The 21,202-nt window shown below is 42.2% G+C and overlaps 1 protein-coding gene across 2 annotated transcripts in view; it reads right to left on the reverse strand.

Annotated features, from left to right (window-relative positions):
* Nucleotides 1-740: 740 nt before the first annotated feature.
* The window catches only part of LOC142429158 (cytochrome P450 2C21-like), a 47,983-nt gene continuing 27,521 nt past the window's right edge, over nucleotides 741-21,202 (reverse strand). Inside the window, exons 5-9 of one of the 2 annotated variants that reach the window (XM_075534149.1) lie at nucleotides 17,129-17,305; nucleotides 14,937-15,078; nucleotides 13,328-13,515; nucleotides 9,313-9,454; nucleotides 741-1,041 (exon numbers count right to left, since the gene is read on the reverse strand). In XM_075534149.1, the coding sequence (XP_075390264.1) occupies nucleotides 860-1,041; nucleotides 9,313-9,454; nucleotides 13,328-13,515; nucleotides 14,937-15,078; nucleotides 17,129-17,305 (831 nt within the window). In that variant the 3' untranslated portion in view covers nucleotides 741-859. The remainder of the gene's footprint in view (nucleotides 1,042-9,312; nucleotides 9,455-13,327; nucleotides 13,516-14,936; nucleotides 15,079-17,128; nucleotides 17,306-21,202) is intronic. The other variant, XM_075534150.1, reaches the window with a different exon arrangement.

A 21,202-nucleotide genomic window follows, 5' to 3' on the forward strand; every position in this document is an offset into this window, starting at 1 on the left:
CTCTGCTTATTGAGGCTAGTATGAGCTTGAATCAAAGTTTAGAACAATTCCTGCTGGTGAAATGTATTACTTGGACTGATGTTATAAAAAAAACTCGATTTGCTCTTCCCTTTGTTGGCTGCTGTCTGCAATATCAGCAGTTCAAGACCACCAGCAGCTCCACAGGAGAAGGACTGGGTGTTCTGCCCTGTCAACAGTTACAGTTTCGGAAACTCACAGGGGTTGCTGTGAGTCCGCATTGACTCCGTGGCAGTATGAGAGTTGGGGTTATGTCATGAATTTCTTTATATCACATTTTTTTTCTTGGTTCTTTGGGAGAAAAGTTTAGGGAAAATGTCCCTCAATCCCCAAGTAGTTGTTACATTTTATGTAGCTGTTTAGAGAAACAACCTGGCTGGAGGTAGAGCAGGTGGGGGGTGAGAAGGAGAGGAGGGGTACCGCAAGTCAATTTTTCACCCCAGCAGGTTTATTAATTTGGGCCAGCAGTTCCTTAGTAAGAATTGACATTTACTGGGTAAGTTGTAGCCACCTAGATAGTTTCATGTTTTTCTCTGACTTAGTTTGGCCGTGAACAAGATGTCATTTTTAAAACAAAGTATAGCGTTTATAATATTCTGCCATGGTACTTATTCTAGGATAAATGCCAAAGAAATATTTATTGGAGATAAAACCAGTTTTATTTCATGAAGAGAAATTTGAAGTGCATCTAGTCGGATGGAAAACATCTTGACAGACTACAGAACGCAGAGGGTGTATGTGTTGTTTCACAGGCAGAAGCCTGTGGACTGAAGACCAGGAAGTGTCGGCATGGTCCAGATGAGACTGGAGCAGCTCATGCTGCAATCGGGTTGCCCTTTCTTCACACTGGAATGAAACAGAGCTCGTAGAAGGGTGGTAGACTGCCTAAGCCATTGGCACTTGGGGTGATGTCAATGTCCTTTGGGTCAACCAGAGGTTTCAGGATAAAATGCTGTAAAATGGTGGACAGGATCAAAAACAGCTCCATGCGGGCCAGGCCCTCTCCAGCGCAGACTCTTTTTCCTGAAAATGACACACAAATCGTATATTCATTTAGCTCTGTACCTGAGCAATCAGGGAAACCCTAAGGTTTACAGGGTAAATTAAGCTACAGCTTCTTTTACCTATACAAAATTCTGATTTCCTTTGTATTTTCAGCTTCTATTTAAATCTGCATGCTAAAGGAAAAATTTTTTCTTTACACGCACCATAGAACTGCAGTGCTGGGGCTTGCTCGGGACACCGGTCATCACACTCCCACACGTCCGCTCATATTCAACACCATTGGCCTCATGTACAACACTCTGCTTCTTTATCTACCTCCAGCCATTGCTTCAGAATAGATTTATTTCTCCTCATTCGGGTTCTAAAACATTCCTCTACCCTTGTCATTTCCAGGCTTAACATCTTTTTTAGAGCTTCTCACTGCCAAGTATGAAATGAATACCACAAACTAGCCATTGCAATTTTTAGAGTCTCATTTCTTTCTATACTTTCCATCTAGTTACCGTGAGCCCTAGCTACTGCTGTTCACCATTCTCAAAACAGACTGGCAATTTCCAATCTCAGCCCAGACACCAGTCATGGCTCTTACTGGAATGCCGCACCCCCCCCCCCATCTGTGTTGTTGTCCTCCCCATCCTTCTAGATCCGGCTCAAGTGCCACTTATTGTGGGGGTTTTTTAATCATTTTATTAGGGCCTCATACAACTCTTATCACAATCCATACATACATCAATTGTGTAAAGCACATTTGTAAATTCATTACCCTCATCATTCTCAAAACATTTGCTCTCCACCTAAGCCCCTGGCATTAGCTCCTCATTTCCCCCCTACCTCCCCGCTCCTCCTCCCTGATGAACCCTTGATAATTTATAAATTATTATTTTTTTCATATCTTGCCCTGTCCGACGTCTCCCTTCAGCCACTTTTCTGTTGTCCGTCCCCCAGGGAGGAGGTCACATGTAGATCCTTGTAGTCGGTTCCCCTTTCCAACCCACCCTCCCTCTACCCTCGAGTATCGCCACTCTCACCACTGGTTCTGAAGGGATCATCCACCCTGGATTCCCTGTGTTTCCAGTTCCTGTCTGTACTAGTGTACATCCTCTGGTCTAGCCAAGCTTCACTTGCAAGGTAGAATTGGGATCATGATAGTGGGGGAGGGAAGAAAGCATTTAGGAACTAGAGGAAAGTTGTATTTTTCATCATTGCTACATCGCACCCTGACTGGCTCGTCTCTTCCTCATTCACTAAGATAAAATTTTTTGTTCTGATGATGCCTGATACCTGATCCCTTCAACATCTCGTGATCGTACAGGCTGGTTTGCTTCGTCTATGTGGACTTTGTTGCTTCTGAGCTAGATGGCCGCTTGCTTATCTTCAAGCCTTTAAGACCCCAGATGCTATATCTTTTGATAGCCGGGCACTATCAGCTTTCTTCCCCACATTTGCTTCTGCACCCATTTGTCTTCAGCAATCATATCAGGTAGGTGAGCACACAATGATATGATTTTTTTGTTTTTTGATGCCTGATAACTGATCCCTTCAGCACCTCGTGATCACACAGGCTAGTGTGCTTCTTCCATGTGGGCTTTGTTGCTTCTGAGCTAGATGGCCACTTGTTTACTTTCAAGCCTTTAAGACCCCATATACTATATCTTTTGATAGCTGTGCACCATCAGCTTTCTTCAGCCGCTTTTTTTTTTTTTTGCTTATTCATCCGCTTTGTCTTCAGCAGTTGTGTCAGGAAGGTGAGCATCATAGAATGTCAATTTAATAGAAGAAAGTATTCTTACATTGAGGGAGTACTTGCGTGGAGGCGCAATGTCCTTCTGCTTCCTTACTAAACCTATAAATATATGCACATAGATCTATTTCCCCATCCTCATATATAAATATATTTGCATATGTGCATGCATTTATCTAGACCTCTATAAATGCCCTTTTCCTCCCAGCTCTTTCCTCTATTTCCTTTGACTTTCCTCCAGTCCCTCCTCAAGTGTCACTTATTCTATGCAAATTTCTTTGCACTGCATAGCTCAGACTGTACAATGTCTTATCTGTTTCCCCTAACACTGTAGAAGAGAGATTTTCTAAACCCTTCATCAAAATAAAATGCCCAAATTAAACCCAGGCTTATACTGCTGTCAAAAAATCTATTATAATAGACTTTTCACAGATGCCTGTCCACGAGCTCCTTATCTAGTTGTTGTTGCCCACCGGTTAGCTCCAACTCACAGCAACCTCTGTACAATAGAACCAAGCACTGCCTCACCTGCTCATACCCAGTCTCACAATCATTGCTATCTCTGGGTCCATCTCATTTAGGACCTTCCTCTCTTTTTATGGCCCATAAACACAACCATAACTAACTCAGAGAATGTTTCCTTCCTTCCATGATAAGGATGTAAAAACAAAGTCTTAAGAAGAAACCTCTCAAATTGCCAATTCCGCATCTAAGAGTCCCAGGCAACAAGGAAGTTTTATCTTGGGAAACAGTTTCTAAGAAAATAGCTCTTCTTAAACTTTGTCAATTCTTCTCACCAACTCTGAATAGAAGGAATGTTATACATCACTTGTTGTTTTAAATCAAATATGCAACTTAAGATGCATTAATCCGTACTGGTGATGGAACACACAGGAATCGATTTGACAACTATGGAAAGAGATGGTGGAAAAGCACAGTATCATCAGGCAGAACAAAGCCAGGGTTCTGACTGAGGACAGACCATCAATTGTTCTCATGCAAGTTCAAATTGGAAGTGAAGAAAAAAAATGTTAAGTCCATGAGAGTTGAAATATAACCTTGAGTATATAGAGACCATCCCAAGAACAGATTTAATGCACTAATGACCAAAGACCAGCGACTTTTGAAACAATATCAAGAACATGCATGATGAAACCAAAATATAATTTTAAAAACAAAATGAAAAATCAAGAGAGAAAGAAAAAGACCAAAATGAATGTCAAAAGATACTCTGAGACTTGCTCTGGAAAATAAAGTAGCTAAAATAAATTGGGGGGGGGGGGGGAACTGATGTTGTAAGGTGCTAAACAAAAGATTTCAAAGGACAGCTCGAAAAGACAAAGTAAAGTATTATGCTGAAAATGTGCCAAGGTCTAGAGCTAGAAACCAAAAGAGAAGAGCATGTTCAGTATTTCTCAACTTGAAAGAACTAGAGAAAAAAAAAACAAGCCTCACATGGAAATATTGAAGGTTTCTGAGGGCAAAATATTGAATGACACAAGCAGCATCGAAGAAGGAGGGAGGGATGGATGTCCAGTCACTGTGCCCCAAAATAACTGGTCATCCTTCAACCATTTAAATAATTTGCATATGATCAAAAACTGATGCTAATGAAGGAAGAAGTCCTAGTTGAAGGCACGGGCAGAAACAGCAGACGGGAATAAATCCACATTTATGTACATTCCATTAGACATGTGATCCAACGTAATGTAGGAGTCATTGAGTAATATCATTAGTATCACATACAGCTTTGCTGGAGACAGTTCAAAGACAGTTTCAGCATTAAGAGGGAATTTCCAGGCGTCAAGATGGTGTCCAGGTAGAAATCACCTGCCCAGAGTTCCTGTTGCTAGACCAGAAAATTTAGAGATGGCATGGGAAGAAGGCCTGAGGAGAAAGAAACTGGACCAAAGGTTCCAGGGGAGGGAGCGGTGAGCAAACAATGCCATAGACAGGGAACAACTAGGGAATTGAAATCAACAAGGGGGGGGGGGAAGTAGAGATCCTGGGAGTGTTGGGGCAACAGCAATCTAACTAAGAGGGATTACTAAGAGGCAGAAGAAGGGGGAGTGTTGTGATGGGAAAGGAGGAAGGTAAAAGGAAACAGGAAAGTTCTAGGAAGCAAAGCTATGATTGGAGGTATAAACATAGGTGTGCACTAGGTAAATACATTAATTCATAAAAGTAGAGGTATTGGCATAGGTCCATTTCTTTATATGGCAATAAGTTGAGGAAGTGAATGGACTTTGGACCTCTGCTCAAGCCCTCCCTCAACACAAGAACACTTTGTTCTAACAACCTGGCATTCTGGGATGCTCACCCTGCCAGCATGATCGCTGAAGACAAAATGGGTACACAAACAAATGTGGCAAAGAAAGCTGATGGTGCCCAGCTAACAAAAGAGATAACATCTGGGGTCTTAAAGGCTTGAAGTGAAACAAGTGGCCATCCAGCAGAGAAGCAACAAGCCCACATGGAAGAAGCACACCAGCCTGTGTGATTGCGAGGTGTCAATGGGATCAGGTAACAGGTATCAGAGGACCCCAAACAAACAAATCTATTGATGCAGATGATGAGGGTCAGAGAGGAGACCCAAAGTCCATTTGTAGACAAAAGGGTCACAAGGATGGAACAAGTCAGCCAGTGTGCAGCATAGCACCCATGGAACACACAACATTCCTCTAGGTTTTTAATGCTCCCTCCCCCTCACTATCATGACCACAGTTCCACCTTACAAGTCCGGCTAAGAGCTCTCAACACACGGAATCTAGGACAGATAAACCCTTCAGGAACAATAATGGGAGTAGCAATACTATGAGGGTGGTGGGAGGTGGGGGAGAAAAGGGGGAGAAATGGGGAACGGTCTACAATAATCGACATATAACTCACCCCCCAGGAGGGACGAACAACAGAAATGTGGGTGAAGGGAGACAGTAGATGGTATAAGATATGAAAATAATAATAATTTATCAGTTTCATAAGGGTAGGAGGGTGAGGGAGGGAGGTAAAAAAAGAGGAACTAATACCAAGGACTCAAGCAGAAAGAAAATGTTTTGAAAATGATGATGGCAACATATGTACAAATGAATTTGATATAATTGATGTGTGGATTCTTCTAAGAGCTATAAGAGCCCCGAATAAAATGATTTATTAATAAAAGAAACATTTTAAAACACCATTTTAAAGAGTGAAAGAGCAAAATATGTGACTTTGAGGACTAGCAGTGTGTAACCCGGGCCAAGGTATTAAATTGGCCTCATATGCATGCAAGAACTGACTGAATGAGAACGGCTGAAAAGCGCTGGCGTATTTAAGTTAAGGTGTTCACGAAGAACATTGACCATGCCATGGCTGACAAAAGAATGGCCGTATCTGTCTTGGAAGAAGTCTAACCAGAATGCTCCTCAGAAGTCAGGATAGTAAAGCTTTGTGTTTTACTGTGGACTCATCCCCAGCATGCTTGGTAAACCGGCACAGGATCACAAATAAAGAGGGAGGGGGCCTCGGTAGGATAAATCGACACAGTGGCAGCATCAGGGGACTCAAGCTGGACAGAGATCGCGAGCGTGGCTCAGGACTGGGCAAATATTTCCTGTTGTACATAGAGTTGGAATAAACTCTGCAGTACCTGACAACAACAAATGAAATCTCTGTAACTTGTTCTGGAAAATACGCATTGTAAGCATCCTGTGATTAGGATTGTGGCTCACTTTCGTAGCCCGCCTACACATACCTAGGTCTTCTTAGCCAGTGTAAGCCTTTACCTGCTTCTTTAACCCACTTTTTTTTAAACTTAAAAAATTAGCCTATCAATAACTTTATCGCAATGTCTTTGTTTCTTGCCCCAGACGCATCCCCATCTGCCTAAAATCGCTGTTTAGAGTTTAGTTAAGGCATGAGCGGCTTATCCCCGACCACAACACTCGTTAATGCTTCAAATGAACCGGCGTTAATGTTCCTGTGTCTGTCACAGACTGGAGTGGGGCCTCGGCTCCTGCAATGACACCCCCAGAACCAGGGCACAAGCAGGCCTACACATCTTGCGAATGGATACAGACTCGGAGTAAGCGCGTATGGAAAAACAGGATTTAAAACACACGGAGAAAGAAATAGATCAGTGTAGCAAGCACTTGATTTGGGATCACCTGGGGGCAGTGCCCATACACCTGAGCCCACAACAGCCAGGGTTCTTATGTGCACAGTGAGGAGCAAATCTATTCCTCTCTGGTTTCAGCTACTTCTGTAGAAAAAGCCCTCGCCCTCCAGTATTCTTCCTGCTTCTCTTTTGAAGTGTGAGGAGTCTCCAGTTTGCTCTCCTTTCAGGTCAGCCTGCTCTGTGTCCAGCACCTGCGTTGTCCCTGACATTTCCTTCTGAGTTCTTAACAAATTCACAAGATTTCCTGTTGGCGATGCCAGAGTAGTTAGCCTTCCATCCTACCCTGTCAGGCAGAGGTGTAGCTCTGAAAAAGAATGTCTGTAGGAATTACAGTTGGCACTTGAACAATATAGATGTACGCTGTGTGGGTACACTTATCTGTGTATTTTTATTTTAGTGCAGTACCACTGAATGCTCATCATCTCTGCACGATCCATTCATCTCCCTCATAAATTGCGTACCACAATTAAAAAAAAACAAAGCATGTCCTCTCCCAGTTGTCACGTATTTGTCATCAAGTTTAACTGCAATCCTGTGACATTTGAATAACACCTTGAGGCCCATAGACACTGCCACTGGCAGTGCTGGGAGGGCTCCCAGGAAGCAGAGAATTCATGGTACAATAAGAAAAGTTTGAATTGCTTGCTGTGTGCAGTAGGTTAAGGTTGGAGCTGAGGTCGCCCACCATTTTAAGGGAAGCGACCATTGCAAAAAAGAAAACGAACAAAATTTAAGCTGTCACTACAGCCACCCCAGCAGGCATAAAAACCTTCCACTTATTGAGAAAATCTTTATCTTGTATTGAAAATACTGCTTCTGTGGGGGAGCTTTCTATAATGCCTGAGGAAACCTGGTGGCATAGTGGTTACCCATGAGCCTGCTAACTGCAAGGTCAGCAGTTTGAAACCACCAGCTGCTCCGGGGGAGAAAGATGGGGCTTTCTACTCCCATAAAGAGTGACCGCCTCAGAAACTCCCGGGGGGGCAGTTGGTGTTTGTAATGCCTATAACATAGCAAATGTGTGAATCAGCTGGATTATCTGTAAGGTGTCCAGTCAACAGTAGGCTACAGGTAGTTAAGATTTTGGAAAGACCTAAGCTACACACTGATTTTTATGTTTTAACTGCATGGGGCTGGGGGTCAGGGTCCCAGCTGTCGTTTGAAGTTGCTCAGTGATCTTTCACAGTTGGCTGTAGAAATTGTGACAGCGAATGGAAACTGTTCTTGGTGGCGCTCTCAAGTTGTGCCCATGGTATGTGCCAGACCTGCCACAGCCTAGAAATGCCTCCAATGACAGCCCACCATGTGGGAACTGGCTGTTTTTCTCTACCTCGGACGGCATCCCCTCTGGAGGCATCCGCTCTCTCTTGGTTTAGAGGCCTTGTTCAGGTTCTAGTAACCCCTGGCTTCCCTTGTTTTTCTGACCTAGAATGGCAACATGGGTATTTCCCCAGACCCGGCGACTTCCCTTAATGATGCCCACGCCTCTGTAGCCAGGCTCATCATGAAATTCTCTTTCGTTAGCTTTTTTTAGTGTGCCACCTGTTTCTTTTTACAATTCTCACAAACAAAGAGAAGAAAATCAAATGTTCTCTCCTAAAAGGCAGTTTCTTTTCCATTGCTCTCTGCCATTTCCTTATCTTTCAACCTGATCCCGCCCCCCCCCCCAAAGCCAGCATTAGGAGTCCCTCTCTTTGGACCATAATAGCCTATCACTCACTGCCACAACGTCTCTGCCCACTCATTGCGACCCTACAAGACAGGCTAGAATTGCCCCTGAGTTACTGAGACCACCGCTCTTTACAAGGGTAGACAGCCCGTCTTTTTCCCTCAGAGCAGCTGGTGGTTTCAAACTGCTGACCTTGCAGTTAGCAGATAATCGTGAAACGACTATACCATGAGAGCCTTTGCAGAGCTTGTCTGAACTAGAAGCTAGCTGCCTGTCAATTCATCTTTCTCTCTTAGAACAATTCTGAGGGTGCTGCAGTGTTTCCTTCTGTTGTACGCACGGTCCCTGTGAAGTCCAAAACCAACTTGAAGGCAGGTACCTAACAATAACCGCTCTCTGTTTTTTCAGTTTCACTGTATTCCTAGCACTGAGCAGGGGACTGCTGCATCTAAGCTGTTCAGTGAGGTGTACTGAGAGAACTGGCTTCTTGGGGCAAATAAGACAGGTCTCAGGGAATTTGGTCTTCTAGGTAGAGTCTCGGGAACCTCAATGGTGAATGAGGAGACAGAAATCAGTAAATTTGGTCTCTATTCCCTCAGAAATAACCTTGACTTGCCTCGGGACCCCCACCAATGGCAATTTGACAGCCCAAAGTAGCCCTTCCTGGAAACCCTTCTTCATGTCACTTGACATGAAGTATCGACGACAACGAAGCTCACTTGCCTGCTGAAAAGGGCACAAAATAGTCACTTTTCTTGAAGTTTCCACTTTCATCCAGGAAGTGGCCAGGGTCAAACTTCTCTGGGTTAGGAAATTCTTTGTCATCATACAGGATGGAAGTAAGAGACGGCAGTATGTTGGTGCCCTGTTAGAAACAGAAACAGATCAATTGGAGCACAAAGATCAGCAAACTCGGAAAGACAGTAGAAATCCTCCTCTCAGCCTCTCCTTTCATGGAGGAAGAGCTTGAGGCACAAATAGGAGAATTTATTTGCCCCATACTACTGAGAAAATTAATAAGCAAGGCCAACAGGTCTTAAGTCATGGAATTAGACACTTCAGGCTACTGTTCTCTGATCCCAGCGCCATACTCACCAGCCTGTTGTCTGAATACCAGTGCTTATTTTGCCAGAAGACAAAAAAAGCTCCCTAGAGTGTATTTCCCTAAATGTCAGCATTGTCTAGCAGGGCGGATGTAACTGAAAATTCAGCTCCTTTACTTTGAAACCACGTACAAGGAAGGCCCTCTTCATAAACTAGCAGCTGGGCGTCCACACTCTTGGAAGAACTTCACTTTCTTATCACGTCGAAAAAGTCGTGGGCACCCCCTTCTCCTGCTGTGCTTTTCCGTTTGAGCTGCCACATGGTTTTGCGGAAAGAAGAGTATATTTCTGATATCTAGTGGGGTTTTCGAGGTCCCTGGTGGCACAAACCATTTGCACTTGATTTCTAGCCCAAGACACTATGGTAGGACTGACAGCCTAAAGTTCAAGGTCCTCTTTTAAAACCCACTTGCCATTCTTCAGGAGAAAGATATGCCTATCTGCTCCAGGAATCCTATCTGAGGCATTATGACTCAGAACCAAGATCATAGCCGTAGGTTGAGATTCTCTGGTTTTACCAGCTGAAAGGTGAGTGGTCCAAACCCACTCAGAGGCACCCTGGAAGACAGACCTGGGAATCTGCTTCCAAAAAGTCAGTCTGGAAAACCATCCAGAGCAGCAGTTCTACTTGGCGCACACAGGGTCATTGTGAGTTGGCACCCACTGCGTGGCAACTAACAACAGTTAGTAGGCTAAAAGTTGGCTATTTCAACCTACTCATGAGGAAAAAGGCTGGCAGGCTGCTTCCATAGAGATTACAGCAAAGTAATCACTAAGGAGAGGGTCTACCATGTAGCAGGCGATGTCACCATGAGTCAAAATTGACTCAACAGCAGTTTGGTTTGGGTCGTAGGATTTTACTAAACGAGATATATACAGAAACATAATAATTTAGGGATTGGATTTCAGAATCAGTCAAGTCCTTCGCCCTGTCAAATTAAACTCTGCGATCACGTTACATTGTTCAACATTTCAAGGACTCAACTTTATTGCTAGTAAATTGCAAACCTGAAAACATTAATGTTAATTTAATACAGAGCGCATTCATAAGTGAAATATTTTTTCACCAAGATGCCAACATGCGAGAGTGCTCAAAGAAAGAGGTTTAGTTACTGTGTGGTGATAAATATTGCATCAACAATATTTCGGGTCTTAGTATAGGCCATGCATTTACTGTGTGACATAGACAAAATCTTAGCTAAATACTTTCAAGTATACTGTATGGCCTCTCCAAATACATATACGTAATATAGTTCTCATTCTAGAAGGTCATAGGTAGAAAGCATAGATATAATTTACATGGGGACAAATGAAAGAGAATGTGATTTTCATCTCTTTCAAGTAATAAAGATGCTCTTTCTTTTTTTTCAATCTTTTAAAATCCTCTTTCTCTGTTCTTTTTAACAGAGCTACTCCGGTGATTCATTTTCCGGCCTTGATGGACTTGAACAGCGACAACATCTGAGAAAGATGTGCAAGAAGATATTGTGGCCAGCCTTAGAAAGGCTCCCGAATAAACTTAATTTGTGAGAAAACACTTCTCCAGACTGGGGGATTGTCTACTTTCTAGGAGTCCTGGTGGCATAGTGATTGCACGTTGGGCTGCTAACAATAAGGTCAGTAGTTCAAAACCACCAGTCATTCCGAAGGAGAGAAATGAAGCTTTCTACTTCCACAGAGTTAAAGTCTCAGAGACCCACAGTTTCTGCCCTGCCCTGTAGGGTTGCTATACGTGGGAATGGGCTTGTTGACAGTGACTTTGAGTCTGTGGGCGATTCAGGGCAACTGCATTGAAATTGCCTTCTCAACTAAAACAACTGTAAATCTTGGGTAGAGGAAATGAACGAAGAGTTTCCTTCTTTAAGCAGAAACAATCAAGGAATGTGATACTCTGCCAAAGAGACAAAACATGGACTCTACATTCACGTAAGGTGTCCTAACGACTCAACTGGTTACAAGCTCCATTGCTAACCGCAAGGTTGGTAGCTGGAGCCGGCAAGAAGAACATAGTGATTCACCCCCCTAAGTGTTATGGTCAAGAAAACCTGGCGGGCAGGTGAACTCGGTCACATGGGTCTCTACAATTTGGAACCAATTAAAGAGCACCTAATAACAACACACCCAACCCGAACTTCTATCCGGGAGTACTTTCTTCTCCTGAAGCTGGGAGTTGAGGACACGGAGAGCGGTGCTCTTATTGAACTGAGGCTCAGAGAACAAGATTTGGCCCTGGAATTTGGTGAGGAAGGTACAGGACAGGAGGAATGGCTACCGTTTTTTTTTTCACACTACAATAAATATTTAACATACATCATGACAAGTTAAAGATATATACAAGTTTCTGGATCAGCCCTATATACACAAAGGCATGGAAGAGACAGAGTTGAGGAAAAGGAATATTTTTACAGATATTTTGAGATGCAAGTTAATGGAATATGTTCAAATATTGATGGAAAGGAGCCAGTATAGAGAGAGGATTAAAATCAATATTTGAGGAGAATCATTGAAAGTAAGAGGAAGGGACCCATGCCACAGGTAGAAAGGTTTACGTTAAATAGGAGAGCCCTTCTTTCACAATACCCAAAACAAACTCACTTCCATGGAGTCGATACCAACTCATAGTGACCCTATAGGACAGGGTAGACTTGCCCCTGTAAATTTCTAAGACAGTCAGTAACTCTTTAGAGAGTAGAAAGCCCTGTCTTTCTCCCACAGAGCTGCTGGTGGTTTCAAGCTGCTGACCTTGAAGTTAGCAGCCTATCTAATCACCACTATGTCACCTGGGTTCCTTCTTCTGCAATACAGATATTAAAAAGAAATGAAAAATATTGGATGTAGCTAAATTTGCGAGTCCAGTGGACAGGGATTGTGTGAGTTCTTTCACGGGGCTGTATTTTTCTCTCAAGTGGAAGGCCAGATCACTGGAGGAAAAGAAGTTGCTGAGTGTGAGAGGCTTAAGGAGGCTCTTGGATCGAAAGGGTCTTTGGGGAATGTGGTAAAGCAAACTTAGTTAAGTTATATAGCACGACAGAAAATACATTGGGGATTGGTGAAAACAATGACATAACTAAGGCTTATGCTGGACTGCATAGTCCTTTCTAGTAGACATCAGTAGCCCCAGGACAGGCAGTGAGGACGGTGACAACTGAACCGGACTTAGGATAAACCGAAACCAAACTCACTGGCATCGAGTCGATTCCAACTCATAGTGACCTTATAGGACAGAGTAGATCTCCTCCTGTGAGTTTCCAAGGCTGGGAGTAGAAAGCCTCCTCTTTTCCCACCGAGTGCACTGGTGGTGTGGACCTGCTGGCCTTATGGTAAGCAGGGCTCCGAAACCTTTGACAAGTAAGTGAAATAGAGAGTGGTGGAAAACAGTCAAGGACTGTGGAAACAGGGCTGACCTAATGGACCGGGAGAGTTCAGCTAATGAAAATCTGTAGCAGTACGAGCCCTATTAAACTTGCAAACTTATGTTGACAAATTAGAACGAAAGGAGTATGCACGCCAAAGGTGAGATGCCTGAGTTATGATTGTGCTACACGTGTAGAAGATTAGATTAGCGATCATCCTATTGCTGTAATAAGTTCTGACCTAAGATTCTAAAGGAAAAAAGTATATGAAATATCTCTCACCTTGGGAATAAGGTATTCTCTAAATTTTGTGTCCTGATTCACCACACGAGGCAAGCTCGTGGGGACGAGGTCAATGAATCTCTGAATCTCATGCACCACAGCATCTGTGTAGGGCAACATGGCCCGATCCTTCAAGCACAGAGTCCGATTTCTGCCAACCACGCGGTCAATCTCTTCCCGGGCCTTAGCTGACAAGAATAAAATCAGAATGCATGTGAAACGGAAAAGCCTTTGAAATACCCTTGATTTTATCTCTTAATTGTTACACCGTAGTGGGAGGTTTCTCTCTCTCTCATTACCATGGAGTCGATGCTGACTCAAAGTGACTGCCCTGCGGGTTTCAGAGACTATAAATCTTTATGGGAGTAGAAAGTTGCATCTGTCTCCCACGCAGCAGCAGGTGGTTTCCAACTGCTGACCTTGTGGTTAGCAGCAGCCCAAGTAACCTCTTTGTCACCAGGACTCCCTCAAGTTAGTAACCTCACTGGCTACTCATTGGGCTGCTAACTGCAAGGTCAGCATTTCAAAACCACCAGATGCTCTGTGGGACAAACATACAGCTTTCTACTCCTGTAAAGAGCTACAGTCTTAGAAACCCCCAGGGGAAATTCTACCCCAACCTATTGGGTCACTGTGAGGAAGAGGATAAGCCTCTGACCATAGTCCAGAGGTGTGACTGGCTTTGCTATCAGACAGAGGGCATTGTAAAGTCTATTACGGCTGATGCAGTTGAAACCCAAACCAAACCACTGCTATCAAGTCGATTCAGACGTGTATGTCCACAGGAGACACTACTGTGCCAGAGATTCCATTTCAACTCTGGATCTCTGTGAACTCTTGTTTGATGGACTCAAGAATGTAGGATCTTGAAGGGTTACTAATAATCATTTAGTTTAACGCCTTTTTGTGTGTGTTAGTTTCTGTGTTAGAGGTATAAGTCCCAAGAGCATAAGAATTATTCGTTTCATCTTGAATCATACAAAAAGTGTTTTTTTTATACACAAAAACACAAAACATGATATCAGAATGAAGGAAACATCTTTTCATATGTTTGTATCAAAGTGACATCATAATAAAAGAGAAAGAATAAAAATAAAAGTTACTTTTGCAAGAGAAGTTATTTTGGTAAGGAAATTTATCAAAAAAAATTTTATTTGGATACAGCATTTTTATTTGTAAAGTGAGTCTTTTTTGTTAGAGAAAGATTGTAATTTCATTAAATGAATGTCTACATTGCAAATGCCCTTTAGTAGAAATACCTTTTGGCATGGGCCTATTAGGTCAGATATTTTTGGTGGGGGGGGGAGGACAGAGACCAATTCCTTCCAGATTTTAAGAAAACTCTGCTCATGACTGCTTTCCTGACTGAGCTCCAAACAGCATACCACGGCCAGGAGACCCATGACCTCTGCCTTTCAAATCTCTGATGTTGTTTAGATCTCATTAACCTTAAAAATAAAAATAATATAATTTAAATGGAATTCATTCAATAGTAGGCACATGTAGTGGTGGAAATTTTCCTCCCACAGCCGAGACAAACAAATGGTCGCCAGTATAGTCTTTCGTTCTCTACCTGGGATGTAATCACGCCCATCACGTGGGATCATACCTGCGATCTCAGGATGCTTCAGCAAGAGCAGGACTCCATATCGGATGGTGGTAGTGGTGGTTTCCGTGCCCGCACTAAACACATCCCATATTGTAATGATTAAGTTGTCCATGGTGAATTCAGAGTGCTCATTGTGTTTCTCCTAGTAATGATATGTGACAATAAATTGATAAATAAAAATCCTTAGAAGTGATATAAAATAGCACAAAGTAACAGCAGCGTCTGGCAAGTTAACCAGACATGAGGAGTCCTATGGCTGAAGGCAGCTTTACATGAGCTAAGATTCCTTTAATCTGCTAAGATATAATAAGAGTTAAAAGCCTAATTGGCTGATTTTCAGAAGCAGATCATTAGGCCTTTTTCAGACCTTTTATGTCTAGTCTGTCTTAGGCTACAAACTCTGTGGAAATCTGTTCAGCATCATAGCAACACACAAATTACTGACAGATGAGTGGTCATTATGCTTGACCTGTAGTAGTTGGGAATTGAACCTGAGTTCACACACGAAAAGTAGGATTCTACCATTCAACCGTCTTACAGAACCAAGTAGCTCCTTTATGATTTATTTTAAATCATTTTAATGCAGTTATCACTACTATTCACTTTCAATTCTAAGGTCTGTTTATCCCATCTAACTTCCTCATCAAAGTCGCTAGGACTCCACCAATGGCGTCCCTATTCCCAGTTGCATCATCCCAAACTTGTTAGTCATTTGACCCACCACAGCTCCTCAACTCAAATCATTATATGCTTTTAAAAAAAATCTACATTCTTGATCACTAAACGAACCACTCACTGGGCCTGTTTTCCCTCGCAGTTCATCGGAGCCAGAATTTCCTGAAAACCTATCCCATCTATGATGTTCTCCTAAAGTATTTCCAAAGGTGAGTCTTTCTGAATTTCAATTCATTCTCAGGTTGCCATATTTGTTTAATCTTCCATTCATGGAACTCATTTTAAATAAAATTATATAAGGGGGCATGCCCCCGTTCCCAAAAATGGGCGGTGGGGGGGGGAACTCAGCTGGACAGAGCTTTCATAGTAGGTGTTTTTCCCACTAGGTGAGCATTGAGCAACTCTGAGTTAGAGCACCTAGTGGTGTTACCTGGGAAGGTTCTCTCTTTTTTCATGAAAGCAGTTTCCCTCAAATTTCGTTGTTTGTTTTTTTTTTTCGTGATGGCAGATTTAATAGAACAGTGTGCAGCTATGAAATTTTGTTTCTGGCTTGGGAAAAATGCTGCAGAAACTGTTGTGATGTTGAGCACAGTTTACAAAGACAGCGCTATGAAAAACACACAAGTACTCAAGTATACAAGTAGTTTTCTCGTTTCAAAAAAGGGAAATGTCAATTGATGATAAACATCTTTCTGGACATCCAGCAACTTCCTGAACAGATGAAAATATTGACGCATAGTGCATTTGGAGTTCTTCCACCAGGTCAGACTGTTAATCAAGTTTTCTATTTAGATGTTCTGAAAAGATAGAGTAACAGTGTGTGACAAAAAGGCCTGATTTGCGGCAGACAGGGGACTGGTTTTGCCATCAAGACAATGCACCTGCTCACACAGCCATCTCAGTGTCCCAGTTTTGGGCAAAAAACAGCGTGCTTCTCTTGCCTCACACACCTGACTCAACTGACCCTGCTCTGTGTGACTTCTTGTTTCCGTGAATGAAGAGGGACATGAAAGGACAGTGATTTGACGGCATCGAAGTGAAGAAAAAAAACAAGGGAGGTGCTGTCGGCCATCCAAACAGATGAGTTTGAACAATTTCCAAAATGGAAATTTGACAAAAGTATTAAGTGAAGGTGATAAGGTTATTTTGTAAAAAAAAAAAAAAAAAAATTTAACCCATAGCTTTGAAAAAATTTTCCATTTTTTAGTACGTCCTCGTATACTCATTATCATTATTCTTGAATGTATTGATGTGTTTGCAAGTATGCTTACTTCACTCTACCCCCAAATTAAAATCCAGCTTTAAAATTACAATTTTTTAACTTCTAAGTATTTCTCATGGAAAATTTAGAAATTTCCCTAAACATCCAATATGGTTTGCATAAGTAAAAGACTGAACAATTTGTATGGCTTTCGGAAGGGGGTTTTGCTTTAACATTCAAATCTAAATAGGAAAAATAAAGGTAGCCCCTAAGTCACCTCCCCCTCAAAGAAGCAGCAAATGAGAATTCACATTACCTGCTCCATTTTAATCAGGAAGTAGTCAATGAAGTCCTTAGGGTTATTGGGATCTAGGGATTCTTGGTGTTCTTTTATTTTCTCTAAAATAAACTTTTTTTGCTTGTTAAAATTCTGACGTAATTTGTTATGACTTCCTGGGAAATAATGCATGAGAAACGGGAAAGCATTGCAGAGCTGAAAGAAGACATAATAATTTATTAATTCATTCAGAAAACAAATGTAAGCCTATAGGCATGTATAAAACATTTTGGTAGATACTAACTAGAAAAAGATCACTAAATCATGCTTCTTGTTCTAGAACACTCTCAGAATCGGAAGGCAAGGCTCAAGTAGGATGATTAGAGTATGCAGAATTTACAAAACTATTTCAGAACCATTCTGAGGAATTTACTCTGTGGAAGAATTCAGGAATGTACCAGTGTTGTCACCTCTTTCCAAATGAGAATATTGGTGTTAGAAAGGCTACCCACCAATTCAAAGACACCAAACTAATGATATTGGAGCTTACACCCAGGTTTCATCCTAGCAAACTATACATTGTATTTTTCCAGGAAATCACCTAAAAATACTTTGAGAACTCATTGCCTTTTTTTTAGTGAAAAATCAGAAAAATTAAGGAAGTGTACAAATCACATGGCTTATTTAGACATTTTACATCTTAGGAATGTACATATTTATTTATTTTGCCATGGCTGGTCCTAGAGTCAACTGTCCCTGCTGTACACAGCCTTTCATCCCTTAGGATGCCTCTGAGAAAGAGCAAAGCAACCCATTGGGGCTGGTAGCTTGTAACGACATGCCACTCCTTGTCTTAGCAAAGTTTTTCAGAAATCATCCTTAACCTCTGTAGGTCAGGTTTGTGTTTAAAGAGAGAGAGAGAGAGAGAGAGAGAGAGAGAGAGAGAGAGAGAGAGAGAGAGAGAGAGAGAGAGAGAGAGAGAGAAGGGATCGAATATCTGGTGTCTAGGTCCTTTCCAGGTAGAACACATTGAGATTTCATGATTTATGCAGGGTTTTAATTCTTAATTACTGAACAACTGCAGCTACTTGAAATTGCTTGTCCTGGTCCTTCTATCCCTAGTCTTTGTAACTCCTCTATTGACTGGGTGGGAGCACGCAAATAAGGTGTAGAGGACGCTTAACACAAGGATTGGTCAGTTTTGCCAGTCTTCTAGGTATAGAAGAATTTCGGAAGCAGGAGTTGAGAATCACATAATCATCAAGGAAGAAGAGCCACTAGCAGAGGGCACCCACCATATCTGTGTGAAGTAAGAGTGGCAGGAGAGATACCAGAGACCACAGCACCACGACAATGAGACAGAACACACCGTTTCCCAACCTATCCACTAAGTGAGCCTAACTGCTGAGGGTAAGAGGTAGGCATGCAGAGTGGGTGTCCTTTGGGCATCTATTAGTGTTCCAACCAAAACCAAACTCACTGCCATCAAGTCTATGGGGACTCATAGTGACCCTATAGGACCGCATAGAACTGCCCCTGTGAGTTTCTAAGACTGTAACTCTTTATGGAAGTAGAAAGCCCTGTGTTTCTCCTGAGAACCTACTGGATGGCTGGTGATCAGTGCTGGAGGAGCTTTCTACTGACTCAAGCAGGGCAGAGGGCAAGGGACTGAGAGACTAAGGAGCAGAGAGGGACATGCCTGCCAGTATAGATGGGGTGGGTGGGGGGGACGGGGGGAAGGCATTGCTGAAGACAAAGGGACTATATCCTTAATGTTTTCTGATGTTTACTTGTTGTGAATATACCCCATAGTCTTTTTTTGGTATTGTCTGTGAGTTCTGTGATGCAGAGGAACTGCTCGGTCATATGGAATTTCTATTCCTAGTTGTTGGAGGTCGCACGATATAACCTTCCACAGTGGTTGTATAGATTTAAAGTCCCATCAGCAAGCTAAGAGTGTTTGAATCTCTCCGCATCCTCTCTAATATTTGATGTTTTCGTGGGGGACGCGTGTGTGTGTGTCTTTGTTTTAATTATTAGGTTGTCATTGTTGGTGTAAGGTGGTAACTTTGGGCATCTCTTTGATGACTGGTGATCAGGAGCATCTTTATGTCATTGGTCTATTCATGTCCTCAGCCCACTTTTTTTTTTCGCCCCCAGCCCCACCTCAGTCCACTTTTAATAGAATTATTTGTCATTTTCTTATTGAAATGTTGCCGTTTTTTAGAATTTAAAGATTACTCCCTTGTTCTGTTGTGTTGTTGACAAAGTTTTCACTGCTCTTTGGGCTCTCTTTTTCCTCTTTTGATGCATATTTTTATTAGGTCACATTCATGTATTTTATCATTTACTGTGTGTATCTCCTTCACCATATTTGCAATAGGGTCCTTAAATTTGTCCCTATTTTCTCACTGATGGTCTTTTTTTTTTTAAATCATTGTATTGGGGGCTCATACAACTCTTATCACAATCTGTACATCCACTATTGTGTCAAGCACTTTTGTACATTTGTTTCCCTCATCATTCTCAAAACATTTGCTTTCTATTTGAGCCCTTGGTATCAGCTCCTCATTTTCCCCTCCCTCCCTATCTCTCTCCCTTATGAGCCCTTGATAATTTATAAATTATTATTATTTTGTCATGTTTTACACTGTCCAACGTCTCCCTTCACCCACTTTTCTGTTGTCTGTCCCCCAGGGAGGGGGTTATATGTAGATCTGTGTGATAGGTTCCCCCTTTCTACCCCACCCTCCCAGTATCGCAGCTCTCACTCACCACTTGTCCTGAGGGGTTCATCTCTCCTGGATTCCCTGTGTTTCCATTTCCTATCTGTACCGGTATACACCCTCTGGTCTAGCCAGATTTGTAAGGTAGAATTGGGATCATGATGGGGGTGGTAGGAAGCATTAAAGAACTAGAGGAAAGTTGTATGTTTCATCAGTGCTATACTGCACCCTGACTGGCTTGTCTCCTCCCCATGACCCTTCTGTAAGGGAAGTCCAGTTGCCTACAGAAATCCCCATACCGCACTCCCTCTCATTCACAATGATGACTTTTTTGTTTTTTGATGTCTGATACCTGGTCCCATTGACACCTCATGATTACACAGGCTGGTGTGCTTCTTCCATGTGGACTTTGTTGCTTCTCAACTAGATGTCCGCTTGTCTATCTTCAAGACTTTAAGACCCTGGACGCTATATCTTTTGATAGCCGGGCACCCATCAGCTTTCTTCACCACATTTGCTCATGCACCCACTTTGTCTTCAGCGATCGTGTTGGGAAGGTGAGCATCAAGGAATGCCAGTTAAATAGAACAAAGTGTTCTTGCATTGAGGGTCACTGATGGTCTTTTTATAGCTCCAGATTTACATTTCTATCTTTGATACATCTTGAGTTTGTTTCGATACATGGGCCGAGGTGTTCATTCTTCTGTAGACAGAAAGCCAATGCAGCCAGCACTATTTGTTGAAGAGATTATCTCTATAGTCTGGAATAGTTTGTATAGAATTGGTGTCAGCTCTTCTTCAGATGCTTGGTAGAATTCCCTGGTGACGCCATCTGACTTGAACTTTTTTTGTTGGCAGTTTTTATATTATCTGCTCTATTTCTTCTTTTGTGTTAGCCTGTTGATGTTTCCTACATCAGTCTTTGTTAACTTGAGTATAGTGTATTTCCAGAAATTCTTCCGTGTCATATAGGTGTTCAAGTTGTTTGGGAGTGCAATTTTTCAAAGTAATATCTTCTTTCTTTTTGTTCTCTTGTGATGTCGCCCTTGTCATCTCTTAATTTTGATATTTGCATCTTCTCTTTCTTGTCCTTGTTAAGTTTGTCCGGCTTGTTAATATTTTCAAAGTTTGTTTGCATCATTTTGTATGCCGCTCCATTATCTTCTTGCTTGCATGGTTTCTTTGGAAAAACCCAAGCTGATGCCTATTGGTTTTCCTTTGTAGAGACTGCTTCTTTTTCCATAGCTGCTCTTGGACTCTCTCCATTCCGGTGATAGTGGAGCATCGCACTACAATATGTCGTGATGATTTTCTTATAGGGTGTAGCCTGCTTGGAGTTCTCTCAGCTTCTTGAATATTATTTTCTTCTTTTTTTATGCTGTTAGGG

The sequence above is a fragment of the Tenrec ecaudatus genome, chromosome 16 (genome assembly GCF_050624435.1).
Source record: "Tenrec ecaudatus isolate mTenEca1 chromosome 16, mTenEca1.hap1, whole genome shotgun sequence".
Classification (NCBI taxonomy): Eukaryota; Metazoa; Chordata; class Mammalia; order Afrosoricida; family Tenrecidae; genus Tenrec; species Tenrec ecaudatus.